General features: G+C 41.3%; 3 protein-coding genes across 3 annotated transcripts; 2 read left to right on the forward strand and 1 right to left on the reverse strand. All coding sequences in view use genetic code 11, as the record gives it.

Moving 5' to 3' along the window:
* Window positions 1-1668: 1668 nt before the first annotated feature.
* On the forward strand, window positions 1669-3473 carry EGR_05106 (Protein quaking; the record flags this gene model as incomplete). The annotated part of the gene is made up of 5 exons (XM_024494355.1): window positions 1669-1864; window positions 2385-2521; window positions 2560-2676; window positions 2787-2939; window positions 3216-3473. The coding sequence occupies 5 exons, from the start codon at window positions 1669-1671 to the stop codon at window positions 3471-3473; spliced, it is 861 nt and encodes a 286-aa protein (XP_024351141.1).
* Window positions 3474-8087: 4614 nt separating this feature from the next.
* Window positions 8088-15699, forward strand: EGR_05107 (hypothetical protein; the record flags this gene model as incomplete). The annotated part of the gene is made up of 5 exons (XM_024494356.1): window positions 8088-8322; window positions 11384-11791; window positions 14443-14661; window positions 15390-15458; window positions 15536-15699. 5 exons carry the CDS (start codon window positions 8088-8090, stop codon window positions 15697-15699), a joined length of 1095 nt encoding a protein of 364 aa, XP_024351142.1.
* A 1324-nt stretch (window positions 15700-17023) lies between these two features.
* EGR_05108 (hypothetical protein) lies at window positions 17024-17299 on the reverse strand (the record flags this gene model as incomplete). The annotated part of the gene is made up of 2 exons (XM_024494357.1): window positions 17024-17130; window positions 17203-17299. 2 exons carry the CDS (start codon window positions 17297-17299, stop codon window positions 17024-17026), a joined length of 204 nt encoding a protein of 67 aa, XP_024351143.1.
* Window positions 17300-18653: the final 1354 nt, after the last annotated feature.

An 18653-nucleotide genomic window follows, 5' to 3' on the forward strand; every position in this document is an offset into this window, starting at 1 on the left:
GGCAGTTAGACCCATTGCTCATAATGCCTCCAGTTGGTAGCATTACTCTTATGATGCACATTCATGATATCATCAATGGTCTTATACCATGTTCGGTTCAAAGTCACGGCTATAGTCTAATTCATGTATGGTGACTGGATCAGACGAGCTCCCTTCAGATGTACCAGAGATGACGTTCTGTGAAAGAAAGAGGCTATATAATGGCTCAGTATTTGCTTCTATCTATACTCAGCAGCCAATCCTCTTCCTTCACCCCAAATTTATCTACGACTTTAGCTGTTCCAATAATTGCCCACACCCAAATCCTCCCATACCATCTGTGATTTTAATCCTGATGTATTCTATTATGCAATTGTAAGGTCAAGAAAAGCCATTTTTACCTGAATTTTTCCCCACAAAGCGTTTTATTTAAATTTTTTTTGCTGTTATTCTAATTCTAATTTCACCATGTTAATTTTGTGTCTATGTATAAGCTTGGCAAAAATATCCTAAGCCTCAAGGAAACAAATAAATTTCTCGTCTAAATGTCGGTTAAAGTGGTGATAACTATTTACTCTCAGAAACAAGTGCTCAAAGCTACGTAATCGAGCAATACTTGTAGTTCACTGATCCTGGTAATTGTTTACTGCAGCAACTCGTCTCAAAATGAACGATTAATTACAAAATTAGAGGGCTTGATGAACCTTAGAGCCACTTCCTTATGAACGTTTGCCGCACTCCAAATTGGACTGCGGGTAGAGTAGTGCCGGTGGTGGTACGGCCGGGTGTAGGGGGGAATAGAAAGCTGATAAGAAGTATAAACGCAATTGTCTATGCAGCGGGTACCAAATAAATGTGTAATGCGAGGTTTTTAAGTGGTTCTTGCAAGCATGAAAATGCCCTTAAAGGTTCTGCTTCACCAGTCGTGAAGATCTTCGAGTATGCAATAATGGTTGCGAATAGCATTTTATTTAAAATAAATGAAAGTAGTGGGAAATCATGCATTAACAAACAGGTGCAGAGGTGGTCAAAATTTTGTTGCGAAGAAGGTTAAACTCCTTAATTGCTTTGGAATGGAAATTACGAAAGCGTTTTGCCTTCACACGTACAAACTCAGGCAAAAGGTGTAGTTTGGCCTTAAGCAAAGGGGACATACAGCTTTGACTAAGCCATCAACCCGTGGGAACTTTTGTCATTTTAAACAAATATAATTTCTAGCTGTTTTATTTGACGTTTTAAGTCAACTTACTATTCTTTTCAATTATTATTAGAAGTGAATGTAAAATAGGCAAACAAATTTATCTGTAAAGTAATAATTCACGGGAAATGGCCAACTAAGAATAAAAGCCAAAACGCAAGTATATTTGTCGACATCGTGAATTGTAGCATTGGCTCCCAATCACCACGGCGATGAATCAGGTTGACCACAAAAGCAGACTAATTGTGTTATTAGGCATAAAAAATTGTTTGTGTGATGGTCTTAATATTAAAAAGACTAAATTGTTTAGACCTCCTAAACAACACCATAAATTAGCCCATTAATCGGCACGATAAAAATGAAAAATAGTGGAAAACTTGACAGATTTACAAGGTTACTCTAATAGGTATAGTTCGTTTTATTCGGTAAACGCGGTAGGTCGCTGTGCTTGTGGTTAATTGAATATTCAGGGTTGGTGCCTTGACTGCTAAATGGTTGGGAAGACGGAGCAACCTGAAACAGGTGCAGAAACCCACGATGAAATACCAAAAGGACCATCTGAACAATTTAACTCGTCTTTATTGCAAAAGGCTACCCCGGAGTATCTACAGGAGCTCTTGATGGACAAAAAACAATTGCAGAGCATGCCTAACAGTTTTAAGCATGTTGAATTAATACTAGAAAAGGGTGGGTCATTTTTATATCGTGTTGTTTACTCGAGTCTAATCTGCTCCACGTGTCACGAACTCGTATATTCTTGAAATTGTAGGTTTAAACAGGTAACAATGCATCCATAGTGTGACACATTCTTGCAAGAAAAAGATACTCACTTTTTTGCCTTAACATAGTTTTATTATTCTGTTCACATTCTATTGATTAAATTAACCCGCATTTACTGAATAATACAATTATCAGCAGTCGCTATTGATTAATGGGGTATGATATTGCTAATAACGAAATTGTCTTGATTAATTTAACACACACACACTGGCTTTTTGTATGCCACAGTTTAATTCTGGAAAGTTAAATCCAATTTGTACGTTATCTTTTGGCCAATCGGGTATGATTAACTTAAACTGTAACAGCTTAACTTCATAACAGCGGGCTCGCTGAAATTCGATCTTTTTATATTTTGCCTTTAGAATGTATTTGATTTGCTCTAATGCACTACCTTCTAACACCATTAAATTGACTTTTCTTCAAACAGAAATTGCACAGGTGCGCGAACGCCTATTTCACAAAAACGGTTCCATTCAAATGAGCAATACTGATTTACCTGATCCTTCCGGTCAAATCGTAACACTTCAGAGGAAGGTGTACATACCAGTTAAGGAGAATCCAACGGTAAGAAAGTTGCTTTCTTCGTCCTACTGATTAATCAGTATAACTTTGTTGGAAGACTACTTGGGCCGCGAGGACTAACTGCAAAGCAAATGGAACAAGACTTGGGTTGTAAGATCATGGTCCGAGGAAAGGGATCCATGCGAGACAAACGAAAGGTGATTTCAAATGCCTCATTTCTGTGCAAGGCACAAAACAAAAGCAAGCACCAAGTCGTATTAACTGACCCTCGCTCCGGCATAAGTTTCCCTTTTTCGTGCTTAAATAGGAGGACCAAAATCGCGGCAAGCCTAATTGGGAGCATTTGCAAGAAGATTTGCATGTTCTGGTGAGCGTTGAAGATTACGAAAGTCGTGCCGAGTTAAGACTCCAACGCGCTGTAAATGCCATCACAATTTTCCTTGAACAAGGCCTTCGAACTGTAAGCCTAAGTTTGATGCATGCAACCAAGCTAAGTTCGCTCTGTTTTTTCTTGCCAGTAAATAATTGCTTCTTGATTATTTGTATGCGATCAGTATTTTTTTAATCTATCAACTATATCTTGTCAATTCAATCGCGTCAGCAATTGAGCAGTACTACTTATCGATTTACTATCTGTGAATAGACCAGACTAGTCATTACTGAGAGGCGGTTTAGTGACCTCTAGTTTGTTGAGCATCGGACTTTGCCTAAAACACACAACCACACACTGAACAAGGTTGAGAAGGTAGATTGTGCTAACGTGCGTGTGAGTGTGCGTGAGTGCATGCTAGCATCTCTTTCTCTTGACATCTGCGTCTCAGTAAGGCGTGCGCATCTGCCTGAGTGTGCACGTGCTTCGATTGCACCATTCTCATACTTCTATTCGTTTTCTACTGCTGCCACTGCTACTGCTACCACCGCTACTTCTGGTGCAGCCCTCATTCGGGCCTCTTTTCTCATCAGTAAAAGACTGCAGAAAAATGCCATGGCTTAGCATGAGAAATTCTCGTCTTTTAGACTCTGCCTTTTTCGCTCCACTTCTATCCACTACCGCGCAAGGACTTTCAAAGCAGTTAAAAGGCGGGAAAATCACCGAGTTTCCACACCTCTCCCTCACTCAAACAGGCTGTTAATGTACTTGTGTTTAAGCTTAAAAGAAGAAAGAAGTAAATGTGCTGACTTAACAATCTACTGCTGCATTAGATGAGCTTTAATCACAGAAAAAAAATCATTTAGTTGATCGGCTGCCAAAACTGCTACAGATCTGATCAGAAATCACTTTTCTTGAATCGATCGGTAAATCGGCTGTGAGAAAAATTAGTAAATCGGTGTCGACGTCTCCTTTTTTTCTGTATTAAACCTCGAATTATGAACGTTTTTGACGCTCAAAAAGGTCTTTCAAAGTGCTCTTTTATGTCGGCTAGAATTCCTGCTGCTGGTTCAAACAAAGACTGCCAAATTTCCTTTGTGACTAGGCAGCAAACTCAAAGTCGGCATATAATTTGATATTTAAAAGGAGCAGACGATGCGTTCAGTTAAGTGCGGCACTGCAGCCTGGTTCTGTGAGAGCGAAGGGGATAAAGACGCATCATAATTTCATTCTCATTTATCCAACTGCAGTGGATTAAGTCATGGATTTTTTTCTTCTGAAGTAACAAATATCTAAGTTAGATGAGAACTTCCACATGCATGAAGTAAAACTGACATTCTGCGCTTGATTTGATTAACCTGAAAATCTTATTATTGCAAGTAGGCATAACTCTTTTTGGCTATGCCATCACCCAAGTTAATACTTATCTTGTCAATTGGACCTCCGGTTGTAATTGAATTCCTTGAGTCCACCACACTTTGACAACGACCTAATTAAATCCAAGAGCTTGGCTACTAAGTCTAGACCACGGTTTTCGCTAAACACCGCACTCATCATGCCAAACAATTTGGAAGGGATGGATTTATGTGTGGACTAGGAAGCGGAGGACGTCGAGACGAGGCGAAAGTGGAAACAGGGCGGTGACGCAGCAACAACAAATTTAAGTTATTATTTTACCCTGGATTGAGCATCCGACTAGTAGACTAAGGTTTGACTTTTTTGGTAAAAGATCACGAAAAGTGCATAAATTTATCTTCCATCTATTTTGCATACTTTTGTAAACCAGATTTTATGAACAAATTAACAAAGATCGAAATTCTTCGCTTAGTGGAGATTATTTAAACAAAGGAATTCTATACAAAAAAATCCAGTTGATGCAAAATCTCGATTAACTCAGGTTGTCTAAACCTCCATCTCTCATGCATGCCTTTACTTCGCTGTGACACCTGGGTCACCTAACATTTGATGGTTGCCAAGTTGGCGCCAGTTTTTTTTTTTAATGCGCAGATCAAATTAGTTATAAGTAAATTGATATGCGTTTCAGTAGACAAAAAAGATATTGCTCTTGTCGAACCTCTAAAGTGCAGTAACCGTTCAACTAATCTTCCAAATATGGCGAGAACCGAGGTCTTGTCTACTTCCGAGTCACGATTTTGTGGCAGCATTTTAGGTAGACACAAATCCAACCGAGACGTAAAAAAGGCATTTTAAATTTGGACTTTCCGCCGTGGAGTTATCTGACAGCACCTGCGCTATGAAAAAGGAGGGGAAAAAGCATCTTGCGTCGGGGTTTTGTGCACTGCACCTGTAACTCCTTTTTCTTTGTGTACCCAGAGCCTTTTTAAAGCCTAACTTTAAAATAAAATTCCGACCAGAGGGAAATACAATCCCTTCCCTGCAGTTTAACTTCCGGACCTTATAAGTAGCTGGCTCAACCAGGCGGCTCAAGAGGTGAGAGACCTCAAATGTGATTCTTCTCACCGGTGTCATTGGCGCAGCAACAGCACAGTCACTTACACACGCCGGTCAGTACACGTTAAAAAGTGGGTGGTTGGGGTGCATGGCTGTGCGAGGCAGTAGTGGCCTGTTCGAACAGGTCACAAATTTCTACCTTACTCCTATACCCTCAAATCGGCTTTACAACTAGCTTAGACCAGTGCTGACATGCAAGCCGGCATTTGGTCTGTGGCTGCCTACTACCCCTCACTTTCCATGAAAAAAAATCTTGCACGTCAGTCGCTGTTTAGAAGTAGCGCCATTCGATAAAGTCTTGGGAAATTGCGCTCTTTTGCCACCTTGATGCTACTCTATCGTCTTCCCGACCTGTTCATTGCAGTTCTCGTCGAGTAAGTCATTCCACGAAATCATTCGATCCATTTGGGCAAGAGTAAAAGCGTTCATATTGTGTCAGGCACATCCCCTCTTCCTGGTGTCAGTGTGTCAATTGAGTTACTGATATAGCATTAGAGACCACTCAAAATAAAAACTTTTAGAATGCTTTAACCGAATTGTTTGCAGGCTTGAATAGTTATCGTGTGTCTTCTTTTTAGCCAGAAGATAAAGACTTGCTGAAGCAGACACAATTAATGGAGCTCGCGGTGCTAAACGGTATTTCCATTCTATGTGTGTGTGTATGTTTACTTGCGTGTGTTCCTACTGCTTAACCTCGGCGCTTTGTGTGCATCTTTGAGTGACTGTAACCCTCCTAGGTCAAACTCACGTGCACAGTCACCGGTTATTTTGAGTGCTAAAAACAATACCCTTTAAAAGCAAGGGCATCAATCTCAGTATTATTATTATTGCCAAAATTCAAAGTAACAATTCTAAGGAAAGACACATTTGACGCGAGGCAAGATGGTGTCCTTCTTCCTCATCGTCTATTCGCTCAGGTAAAAGTTGATAGGATGACAGGAAAATAAAAAGGAGTGGTGGCGGGGGAGTGCATGAACAGCATCCATTATTTCTAGTCATTTGTAGCCGTCGTTTTAAGATTTTATTTTGACATTTGTATTGCTTTAGTAATTCCCCCACAGCCTCTGCTCTCATTGGCTCTAAGGCAGTAAAATTAAGGATAGGATTTCATTCACCAAATGTTCATCCTTCTTGCCTTCTTCAAAGGGGGAGGTGGATATAACCCCGCTTTCTGTGACATTTACAAACCAAGAGGTATTAATTGTACAGACGGCAACTGACAGCTGAAGTCGTAACCTGGGTAAACACAAGCTAGTCTATTTTAGGTATTCTTAAGAGCCCCTTATTTCGCACACTTTTTCCATAATACCTCTTAATGTTTTCCATAAGTTGCTTCACTCACACTAATTCGTTTTTAACATTTCCTTACGAATTATACTAGGTGTTTAAGAGAAAAAATCTAGCAACCAACTTTCCCCATTAATCAAACTGGGACGGTGGAAGGGAGGGAGCAGGCCTCAGCCTTGTAGCCCCCGTACCGTCCTTTCCTTTTTTATTTTCTAGTAAGCAAAAGCCATAAAGTTGGAATTAAAATACACCTCTTTTTTTCTCTTAAATTATTTCTAGTACATCTTGAGGCCTGATCCGCTTTTTTTGTGATTTGCATCAATGTTTTGGTGAAATTTTATTTGATTTTGTGCTTAATAATGCTGAAAATTGAGTAATTTAGTACAAAAGAAGTACAGTCATAATGAGGTGCAAAGAATCACACCACAAGTACTTTTTTGGTACTTTTGCATTAAACTTTGGGTAGAGACAGGCGGGAAGGCTGGGAGACCCTCATCCCTCGCGATCGTGGTTGAAGATTCGTGGAGCTCCGCATCCGCCTCACCAATATGGTTGTTTTCAAACATTTTTCACTCTCGACTAAACGATCTTGTAGGAACAAATAGATGTTTCCTTTTCAACCTTTTGTCCCAGCGTATTGTAAAACTTGGTTTGATGGGATGTACTTGGGGCATTCAAACCATACGACGATTTTGAAGTTTGAAAAACGACCGGACATATTCCGATTCTAAATTGAAACACTCATCCCCGGCCCCAAAAGCTTCAACAGGAAAAGGCTTGTCAGCACGAATGAAGCATCTTTGGATAGCATGCTCCTATCGGGGGCAGTTAAAAGTGGAAAGCCGTCTTGGGACTTAGCACGCCCCAACTTTATCATGGAGCCGTGTAGCACCCTCCTCTAAGACTTTCCTGAGAAAGAAGAAAGGAGACAATGTCTATATTCGACGTACAGTAGGGCTTGGCGCTACTGGTATGGCCTGGAGGTCAGCTCACCCGTCGGAGGTGTACTAGCGGAGCGACCAAGTGGGCCCTTTACCAAAACTAAGAGTCAAACAAACAACCAACGTATTGAATGACTGCGATCCCGACCAACCACGGTAGGGACTGCTGCTAATGGACAGGAGTACGCTCATCCTGGAAGCATTTACACCACTCAAACTTTTACGCAGCTAAGTGACTGGACATCGTCTCACTGTACCTTATTGCCTCCCGCAATCCTGAATTTTTCGTTTATTAAGGACTTCTTTCAGTACCACTCAATGTTCTTTTCACGCCTTCACTGATCCTGCTGCCTTGCCCACAAGACGTAGTGGCTATAACGGGCAGTGATAGGACAGAATTTACCACTTAATTCTGCATGCAGTACTAAAAATAGAAAAAAATGAAAGTTTGACTTGAACGCCCCCTGTACACATTGATTTCGAAGAAAATGGAAACTCAGGGTGATGGCTCTTAAGCTAAACCGCAAAAACAATCATGATGCCTGACAGAGACACAAACAGAATGAGCAAATGTCGTCTACTTTGCATTCAGCCAGAAGGAGCAGATGATGTGAAAAAACAACAACTAATGGAATTGGCCATCATAAACGGTACCTATCGCGATCCTCAACATCACCATTCTCGACATCCGACTATTAGTACCACCGCCACCTCCTCTCAACACAGTTCACCTTCGCCCCTCTCTCCCAGTTTTATTTTCGACGACTTTGAGAGTGAGTTGTGTCCATATGGTCAGTTGTCTGTCTGTTGTCTTCGTCGGTGTCATCGCCTTAATTCCGCATCCTCCTGAGCATGGAAACTGCATTGATGTGGGATTTGCTTATCCCTGCATGTTGATTTGATGCATGAAATCGCGTCGGTTTGTCATGCCTCAGTTCTTCTTGAAGACGTTCTAAGGCTATGTGGTTCTTGATGGATGACGTTTGAAACCTGTAGAGTCTGACAGATATCATTCTTTGTGTTGTCCGCAGTTGCTCTTCTGCTTCAACCACCATAACGCAGTGAGTAACGAGGATCATGCGGTCATGGAGCCGAGAATGCGCATCCGTCTTTTCTTGCTGGACCTCTCAGCCGTCTATCTGTATTCCATTTTAACCGTTCGGAATGTGCAATAGACCTGGATTATTTGCGTGGTTTACTGTGTTTTCATGGAAATATCATAGCTCTATAATTGCCGTTTGGGGATTGTTCCGGTCCGATGTCCCTTCAACTGTTAATTCTCCCAATTGCAAATTAACTTTATCAACCCTCCTGTAGGTGAGTATTTGCATTCTTCCTCAAATTTTGCGTTTAATAATCAGATAGTGAACTTCGGATTGTTGTTTATTGTGATTTCACTAATTTAGCGCTTAAGACCGTTTTAAATGTCATGCTACCGAGACTGTAACCAACTTGGCGGAGATTGAAAAGGTTCGCATACTAAGACGCTCAAATACAACAGATATTGCGTAGTATCCCGAGACTTCCCTTAGGGCGAAAGAGGATATAATATTCGGACAGAATATATCTATCCAACATACAGAAGGGCTTGGGGCTACTGGCATGGCCCAAAGGCCAGCTCACCTGGCGAAGGCACAATGGCGGAGTATCTAAGTGGCCATTTTATCAAAACCGAGAGTTAAACAAACAACCAAAGTTTTGTATACCTATCCTACTCTTGGGCGTCATTCCCGGTGCGCCTCTTGATATACCTCCTCTGTCAGGCATCACATTGCGGTTGGTGCTGTAAGGAAACAGTCACGGGCTAGCCGTACCAGTCACCGAATTTCTGTGCAACTAAGGTGATAGTTGACCGCAAAGTCACTGATCCCTCTTGGCGATTCTACTGTGGGAACTGTATTGGAGGGGTGAGGGAATGTGTTGGCCATCAACCATGTCCATCGCTAAGCGTAGGAACATTGACCTAAGAGCAGAGTCATATAACAAAGAGCGGGGTGTTACATCATTCCTTGGAGCTAAAATCCCGGTTTATTCCTCCATATTTCTTCGTTCTCACTTCAGTCTTAGTAGAGAAGTGTAGGAGGTATCGGGTGCTCACATAATTGACAGCTTCATACAGGAATGGTAGATAGCTCCGTAACGAACTTTTCCAGATGATTCACGGCTAGTTTCTCCTCGATTTTTAATTGCTTTCCTGCAGACTACAGAGCTGAGGTAGCTGCCAAAATAGACGTAATTTTTAGTCCTTCCGTAACGAATCATCCCCGATTCTCCCATCCGCAGCGTATGCACTTCTATCCCAGTAAGATTTATCACCCATCAGTAGAAATTAGGATAGCTGTCCTTTAAGATCGGGTTTGCTTTCCGGTACCACAAATGTAGTGCCTCGAGACTCTCCTGAGGACGAAAGAAGACAATTCTCAGGTGGAATATATATGAACATACAAATATGTATATATGTACGACAAACAGTAGGACTTGGGGCAACTGGCATAGCCCGGAGGCCAGCCCACCTGGCGAAATTACAGTGGTAGAGCCTCTAAGGGGTCCACTGCCGAAACCGGAAGTTAAACAAACAAACAACTTACTACAATTATTCTTTGATAAGTTTTTATGTGACCTCGACAGCTGTGATCCATGCATTGTCATTTCCGGTTTGATTTGAAATAACCCATAGCAAGACTTCCTCCATTTCCTTCCAAAGTTAAATCTGCCCATTGGATAGTGAATGAAATACCTACAAGAAGTTAAAGGTGGTATTTTGGGGTAGCGAGGGAGAGAAAATGTCTTCAAATCTTACACATGCCCGTCACTGACTGTATTTCGTTTTTAATAGTCCATAGTTGGCATTTTCTTTGGTCATGTGGTCAATACACACTAACCATTCTTTTACGTCTTCCAAAATACGTCTTTAAATTTAAAACTGACATTTAATTAACAATTTTCTTTCCATTATGCCCTTCTCAAAACCGGGTGCCTGTCATTATACACTGTGGAAGGTGACAAATTTCTTGCTTGAATACAACCGAACAATGTCATGTCTTTTGCATTGTCCTATGCGTATGAATTTGTTTCTTTCACCTTAAGAGGCAGTCCGCATCAAACCTCACGATAGGTCCTCTTTTTGCCTGCGCTAACTTCTTTGAGACAAAAAACGGGGAGGGGGGGGGTATGCATTCCCTCTGAAGCATTTTTACCTTCGACGAAATACAATTCAGAGGCATTGTTTGTCAAGGGAAGTATGCGCACCAACTGACAATTGAAATACATGCAACACCTGATATCCTCTTAAAACATTCTAAAAGATGTGAGTAGAGAAACGAGCTTGTTATTAACTCCTAGAAGAGTCGGAGGTTAGTTTCATAGGAGATGGAAAGGCCGATTTGCAGGGGGGCTGGAAGCATCGCTGTAAATAGAATATTTAAACAAACTGTAGGAAATGGCTGAACACTTAAAAGTTCAATCAACTTTTAACGGTATTTTTGGTTTTCTGCTTTCCTGGCTCCTTTGAGCTCCTCACACATGACTACTATAGTTTTCCCAAAATTTTAGTCTATTTTTAATTCATGTTAATCCGTTTTAACGAACAAAACCCTCTTGCTGGTTCTTCTGCTAGTCCTCCTCGACAGAGTTTCAAAAACAAGCAAGAAGTTAAATTACAAACAAGTTTCATTTTGCCTTTTTTGGCATATTTGACTCGTTTTTTTGGTGCTTGCATGTGCACGAATATTGTGGTTCTTTGAATGCACTCTCATCCGGCTTTGCACTAACCCATACACCTATAACGAAGACAGCCACTGGCGGAATTCGACATATCTGACACTTCCGTTTCAGACAAGGAACGTCAACAGGCTCAAGTACAACAGATGACCCAACAACAGCAACACCATTTCCTGTTACAACAGCAATACCTCTCCATGCTCAGTAGTCAATCAGCAATCGCGGCAGCCGCGGCCCTGGCCCACAATCCCGCAGCTCAGCTACTGGCTCCTGCGGGGCTTCGGTTTGGTGCTCCTACGGCTTCCACTCATCCATCTACTGCTGCAGCAGCGGCGGCTGCAGCAGCTAATCCGTTGTTTTTAGGAACCAATCCCACACCAACACCTGCCACGGCATCAACACCATCTGCTGCTGTTGCAGCAATGAATTTAGCAGCTGTGGTGATGGGAGGGGTACCTGCAATCTCCCCCGTCACCTCCACTGCCACTGCTACGGCACCGATTGGCGGAGCGATATCGTCTGGTGAGTTTAGAGTAAAAATCGCTAATTCGGTGGAAGGGCGCTGATTCGATGTTGATGCTGAATATGAAGTATCTGGAAGAACTAGTGTAATGAGCTTATAACATCAAAAATATTTATTGAAGGTTCATTAGGATAACAGTCAAGTCTTACTTTTAAAGCAAAGATCGTTCACAGTGAACCGGAACTCCTGGTATTGCGAACGTATGAATAGATGATACCGCGGTGGCAATAAGCTCAGTAGCAAGTGATAAGTGTATGCTTTTACAGACACTAATAACCAGTGCGCATATCGTGACCCAGTCTAGTCCAGGCATCGGTAATCCGGATGGCAGGCAGCAGTCGTAATGTGCATGTAAATGTTTCAAACACGACGACAAATCTTCGCGTGCGGAAATCGCCCTCTGGTTACTTTTTAACCAGTGCAATAGGTGCTGTTTGGATGCAGGAGAGGATTGTGTGATAGAAGTATAGTACTCACTCCGTGAAATATAGTTTTTTTTCTGGTTAAAATATCAAAGGTTTCGCCTTCTCTTGAATGCTCCCTTGTAATTTGGGGTTTGGACGCACTATATGCGTCATATTTAACTGCCGTATGATTTGCATCACCCTTTTTTGGTTTTTATTTTGAAATTCAAACTATTTAGCTATAATTACTAAAGTGGAGCGGAAAATACTAAGTACTTAACAACTAGGTACGAAGTATAGGTGTGAAAAGAAATCCCTTAATTTTTTAACCTAATTGAATTGGGCAAACCTTCAATAATTGTGGATTAATGAAACCGTCCTTCATTCAAACTTTGCAGGTAATATCCAGTAACAGCGCAAATATAATTCTAGGAAATTCAGGAAATTACATAGTTCTAATAATATATTTCAGTGAAGCTACCGAAGTAATTCCAATGAATATGATTTTATTATTGGTACTCCAACTCTAAACCATAACCTTGAATGTATAAACTCAGCGCAAATTTAAAATAACCCCTTTAGACCTTCGAAATCACTTTGCTTTCTAGTACCCACTTGGGATTTTCAAACGGGTCTCACTGAAAACGGCAATAAAATCCGTTAATTTAACTCATTAAGTGTCAACTCAAATAACGTTTCGACCTTTGATGCCTCCAATTGTAACTACCCAAACAAGGTATTGCCTGATTGTCAGTCAATTAAATTCCGAAATTACGCAGAGTTTGGGTTCAAAAGAGAACATTTCAAAGACGAATTTAGTTTAACTATGTAACGGGGCGAAGGAAATCAGTGCTGAGGTTCATGGAACTGTTGACAAATTTTTAAACATTAGGGATTTTGAGCATCGAGTCATCGTTATTTTCACTGTCTTAATAAGAAATTTGCAAATGATACTCATCAACGGCGCAATAGCAATCCTTTTCAAAATTCTCAAAGAGGATTAGGCGTTTCTTTCTTAGAAAGTGCCCGACAACTCCAAGCCCAGATGTTCATGTTACTTAACAAACCAAAGTGCATTTTAAATGTGCAGTTGCAATTCAAGGCTTTAACTTTTTTGTCTAGGAGGAGATCACAGCCTATACTACCAATTGAGATGCCTTGCTGTGTGCCATTTTGAGTCTTCTTTGAAGCCGTAATGAGCCAGAGCAGAATAGGGAGGAGGCAGGAGGCTATTAACCTGGTCCGGAGACCCTGCCTTAGCGTTGAAGTACAATCTGCTCGCTTAGTTAAACCTCGCAACTAAACTATTAATTCACTATACTTGACCTGGAAAATTCTCCCCCTATTTCAAATAACTCAGCAGTAGAAAAATGTGTATGCTGTGCATAAGCTTATTGTTCTGAAAAATTGAAAACGACCTCCTGACTGAGAGCACGCGATTCCCCAAGTGGGAATATTATGGTTAGGGAAATAATATTTTACGTTGTGAAATAATTTGAGGCATTATCCATCGGGATGTTGCAATGGGCGTGATTCATCGGTCCTTGAGGTCCGGATTCGAGACGCATTTATGGGTTTAATATGGAATCTTTTTTTATCACGATGGTGACTTTATCTCGGGATACTTCTGCTAAGCCAAATAGCATTATGGAAATACATTTGAATGGATAAATTAAAGTGCTACAGTTTATCAAGCAAGCAATTTAATCACTGCAGATTTTTGCAACAAATTCCGACATTGTACAATGTCTTTGAGCCATGGTTCTCTTATCGAAAAGCTGGTTGTAGCAGGTGCGTAAACTTTACCAGACCTGTACAAAGTACGCAATTTGACGACCGCTAAATCTCTCAAGATCTGAGCCCATCAACAATAGTCCTGAGATATCCTTCACCTCAGGCACGGACGCCAGGAGATCTGCCATACTTTTGCACCCATTCATACAAACGCAAGAAGTACGAAAGAATAGAGTCAAATAAATATTGGTGACTTTATAAGTACTTAAGTCCCGTAATCCGGTTTGTTGAACAACCTGCGTAGATCGGGACGTTATGCTCCCTTCCTGTGACTCCAAAACCCTTTCCCACCGTCATCAGTTTCTTTCACTGCCACTTTCGACATGCTCCCATCCAGCTGTAAAAATGCAACCCACTTTTCCTATTTATACCCATGAGGGATCAAAGAGGCTGTGTCTTTCACTTCCTTCCTCCTCTAACTGTCTACCCCTCTCCACCGTGTATTCTGATAGACCAACTAGCCGCTTTGTTGGGAGTAGCCAATGGAGCGGTTTCACCAAACAGCGCTGCTAGTTCTGAGGCCTCCGGTCAATCGATGGCCGCCATAGCTGCTGGATTCCCTGGCACCTTTCCATCCCTCCTTCCGTGCACCTCTGCAAATCCTTCCAATCCTACAACTGGAACCATTATCGGTAGCTACTCCAATGCTGGTGATCTTGAAAATAACTCAGGTTTGTGCTAGTCCTGTTGCGGTTGGTGCTTTGAAGGTCATTAAGTATGGTATCCTTTATCTCATTCAACAGTTGCTTTTTGAAGACCATTGCAAGAAAAAGGGGTTTAGAAGTGGAATAGGGGAAGGTTGGTGAAATTATGAGAATTCCTACCATCATCCAAATCATGGAAGCTTATTTATGTAAAAAAATATCAGGCGTAATCTGGCGATGCATTCGCTACGGGCGTCGCCTGTCTGTGACATCAAAATTTTCTTGTTTGAATCCGGTGTCATAAATATGTGACATACGTGGTTGCACCAGATTGGGCGATTAAGTTAAAGGCAACGGAAGTTCTTGGACTGAGGGGAATAGTGCCTTATTTCTAATGTCACTGAGCAACAGCTAAACTCATGATGTAGGTCAGGCGGATTTATAGCCCAGCAAGCTAACAAAGCGTGCTTCGATCGCAGTCCCGCTTCAATCTGGTAGTTAGGGGGGAGCAATTTTATCTTGGCTTCTCCTTTTCAAATACCATTTTGTAAAACCCTTAAAATAATGAAAGTGTGAGTCAAAGTGCATTTTCGTCTGCTCATTTTCTGAGGCACGTTTCATGATTGACAAGAAAATTGCTACTTATAACAATAAGTATACCAATTTTTGGCCGCTACTGTGAGGCCATAAATAGTGGAGTAAAAGTTTGCTATGAAGAATCTAGTTTTTATTAAAGGTTCACTGAAGCTGCGAAGCACTACAGTCCCTGCCGTACGCATGCACCCTTATCTGCGACAGTAATTTGACCAGTTCAAGTTTTATCTGTAAGTCAACTTTCGCCAATATTTTTGAACCTGTAACTATAAGTTCAATTAGTAACCCTGCTTTTTATTTGAATAAGCTCAGGATTGGAGCATACTTATATTCTGTTTGCTACACTGCGTACACGCAAACGATAGTGATGAAATGACTCGAGATCATCAGCGCCCTCTACACGAAACAGTGGTTGTGGTAATCTATGTACTCCTTGCTCTTCCTTCCTTGCCTTGTACTCGTTACATTTAACTTCTGACTTATTTTTATCTCTGTTTATTTGTCCCCTTCTCTTGAATTGCTGTTTAACACGAAAAGATCTGTGATATTTGGAGATAGGTAAAACAAGTTGAAATGAATTGAAGAAAGCCAAGAAAAGCGCTGAAACATGACTATACAGTGAGGAGAACTTGGTATTTTTGTAATGGCTGTAGATGTATCATCTTACTTGCACCGACGCCAGGAACACAAGTTCTGGGTTCGAACCAAAATTTGCTATTCCATCCTCCGTCCCCCCATCCCTTCCGTCTTGCCAGTATTGACTCTATTTCTCCCTTTACTTGCAGCAAAGTAATTTAATATGTTCTTATTTTATTCAGAAGGGCTTTATCTCTCCCTTTTCATACCGTAACGATAGAACTGTCACAGGAATACCTAAAAGATGGTCAGAATGGAATATGTACTGAGCACTTATAAGTAGTCACACTGGCTTCGGGTATACCGGATAGAGAGCTCTAAATGGCTTACATTTTAGCTAGATCCTTATTAAATGGATGTTTCTTTGACTGGTTTACTACCAGAATCAAATAGCTTATCTTGAGGGTTGCTGGACGATACGCTGTTCTACTACTACGTGCCACATCTTCGATTCCTTCATATCGACAACCTTGGGATGGTGGACTTCGCAACTATGGAACTTCTGTACCCCTGTGAGACCAGTCAAGGTTGCGGTAGAGATGGAGACTCTCTATCTAACAGGTGCTTAAATTCGCTTGAACAAAGTTAAATTACATGCCAAACGGATGGCCGAATGTGCATAAGCCACTGACAAAGAGTTAATGAGGGTGCTGCCCGCACATGCGACCACCTTTAGTTTCTGTTCAGATGTCATGCTACCTCTCGGTTCGGACAGATCAGACAGGCAGTGCACAGGATGTCAAAGACGAACACGGGACAGAAACCAATTTAAACTCGACATTCAAAGTCGGCAGGCTCCAATCGCACAAGCCAGACCTAACTTGTATCAGATGCGAGTGATGAAACAAGAAGGAGAGGTACCTTAAAGGTCGACTAAAGTAGTTTCTGTGATCACTAAAGATTCGTTGTTAATGCTCAAAGCAGCAGGTGTGTAACGGAGCTTACTTATCAATTAATGAATGCGCAACTCCTGTGTAGGTATTTATAAAAGACACAATGTTCTCTAGCATAAAAGGTGTTATTGCATTTGTCGAGGTAACACAGTTTCAGCAATTAACAATGAGTACTGCATGCTTTAACGAACTTTTGAGGTCTAAAATGAAGAATGATTAATAAAAAACCAAGTCCAATTAAATGAGAGAAGTCAAATGGCTCATTATCACCTAACTGGTAAGGTGCTACTTGGTTCAAGGCCATCTCCCGCAATTCCACAAGCGTGGAAGGCAGGCGTTGCCACATCCACGACCACAACAACCTCCACCACACCTGAAAAAAAGTACAAAATCGAGCTGAAAAGATCGTTTTTGCAAAAACAGGTTTTGAAAATTGACGTCTTACCAGCAAGCGCAGCCGGCACCATACCCACAACCACCACAACATCCATTATGGCCACAGCAATCAAAAGCATACCTGCCATAGCAGCCATAGCCGGCATATGAGCTAGGAAAAGATTGGATAGGTTACTCAGCACGCAATTATGCGTTGTGAAAAAAGCTCAACTAAATTTTAGGATGATCTACTCACTTGCATCCCGTCCAACTGCAAGGATCGTAACAGCCCATGGTAGAGTGAGATGTTTTGTGGTAAGAAGAATGCCGTTTTTCCGAGTTTACAGGATCATTTATATGCTACGCTGATATTCGCTGCGTAGTCGACCTTAGTAATGCGTAGAAACACAGCGTCATGCGCGACGGAGGTGGAGAAAATGTGAGGGTGAATGCGCACTTTCGCGAGACACAAGAATATTTAATCAGGTGGCATTCGAACCCTGCTAAATATGAAATACCGTAAATTATTTTTTGGGATAAAGAAAATAAACAGAGCAGCAGTGTACGATAGAAACCAGTATGTTTATGAGGACATTTCCACCATTTTGATACATTTTGAGCATAAAATAAATGAAAACTTATTTATTATTTGCTCTAATGGACAAGTCTGTTGGCATGCTGTTGCCTTGTAACTATTTAAGTAGCGTGTTGCGTTGACAGCCAGTAGACAAAGTGGTTTTTCATGATTTTAGAGATTATCGATGTGTTACTAGCAATCTCGTCCAGCTCTGACGGAGCATTCCACTTCCTACTGTAAATTCACGAAATATTCCCTTATTTCAGTCCATTGTCTTCAAAACACTTAAGAAGATATTCGGAAAAGTTCAAATCAAACCAGGACGTTTGAGTTTTCAAAGTAGTAAATGGAGTTCAACCAAAGAAAATATTGTATTCATGCTTCATAAAAAAACACCCAACATAAAATGATTTGGGAGCAATAAATTAAGCGTTTCTGCATTCCACCTCTGCCTTTGTACCCTAAAAAACAGATTGGTTAGAGGAGGACATCTTTTACTGGATTGGTGTTATACAAGTGTACAGGAAATCAAGGCTATATAAATTTGGAGTTCGTTTTGGCCTCGAGGATTAATGGTGTCCATTTGGTTACGAGGCTCATAGGTACATTCAGCCGTGCTAATCGCTTAAAATCTATAGAAATGTTTCTTTCTAGCTACAAGTAGGACAAAAAAAGGCGTTGGAAATGGTACGTCCTTTATCAAGTGCGCTAAGTGTAGCTCCCCAAGACCTTCCTGAAGGTGAAAGAAGATATAATACTCGGAGAGAACACGTAGAGCCGACCTGCGGAAGGGCTTAGAGGGCACTGGCACGGCCCGGATGACAGGCAGCCAAGAAAGGGCACAATGGCGGAGCTCCTAAGTAGTCCGCTACCGGAACTGAGAGTTAAGCAAACGTCTAAAGCATTACAATGGGAATAGTCTGAGGTTTTAAAATGACCATACA

The sequence above is a fragment of the Echinococcus granulosus genome (genome assembly GCF_000524195.1).
Source record: "Echinococcus granulosus chromosome Unknown EG_S00036, whole genome shotgun sequence".
In the NCBI taxonomy this organism is placed as follows: domain Eukaryota; kingdom Metazoa; phylum Platyhelminthes; class Cestoda; order Cyclophyllidea; family Taeniidae; genus Echinococcus; species Echinococcus granulosus.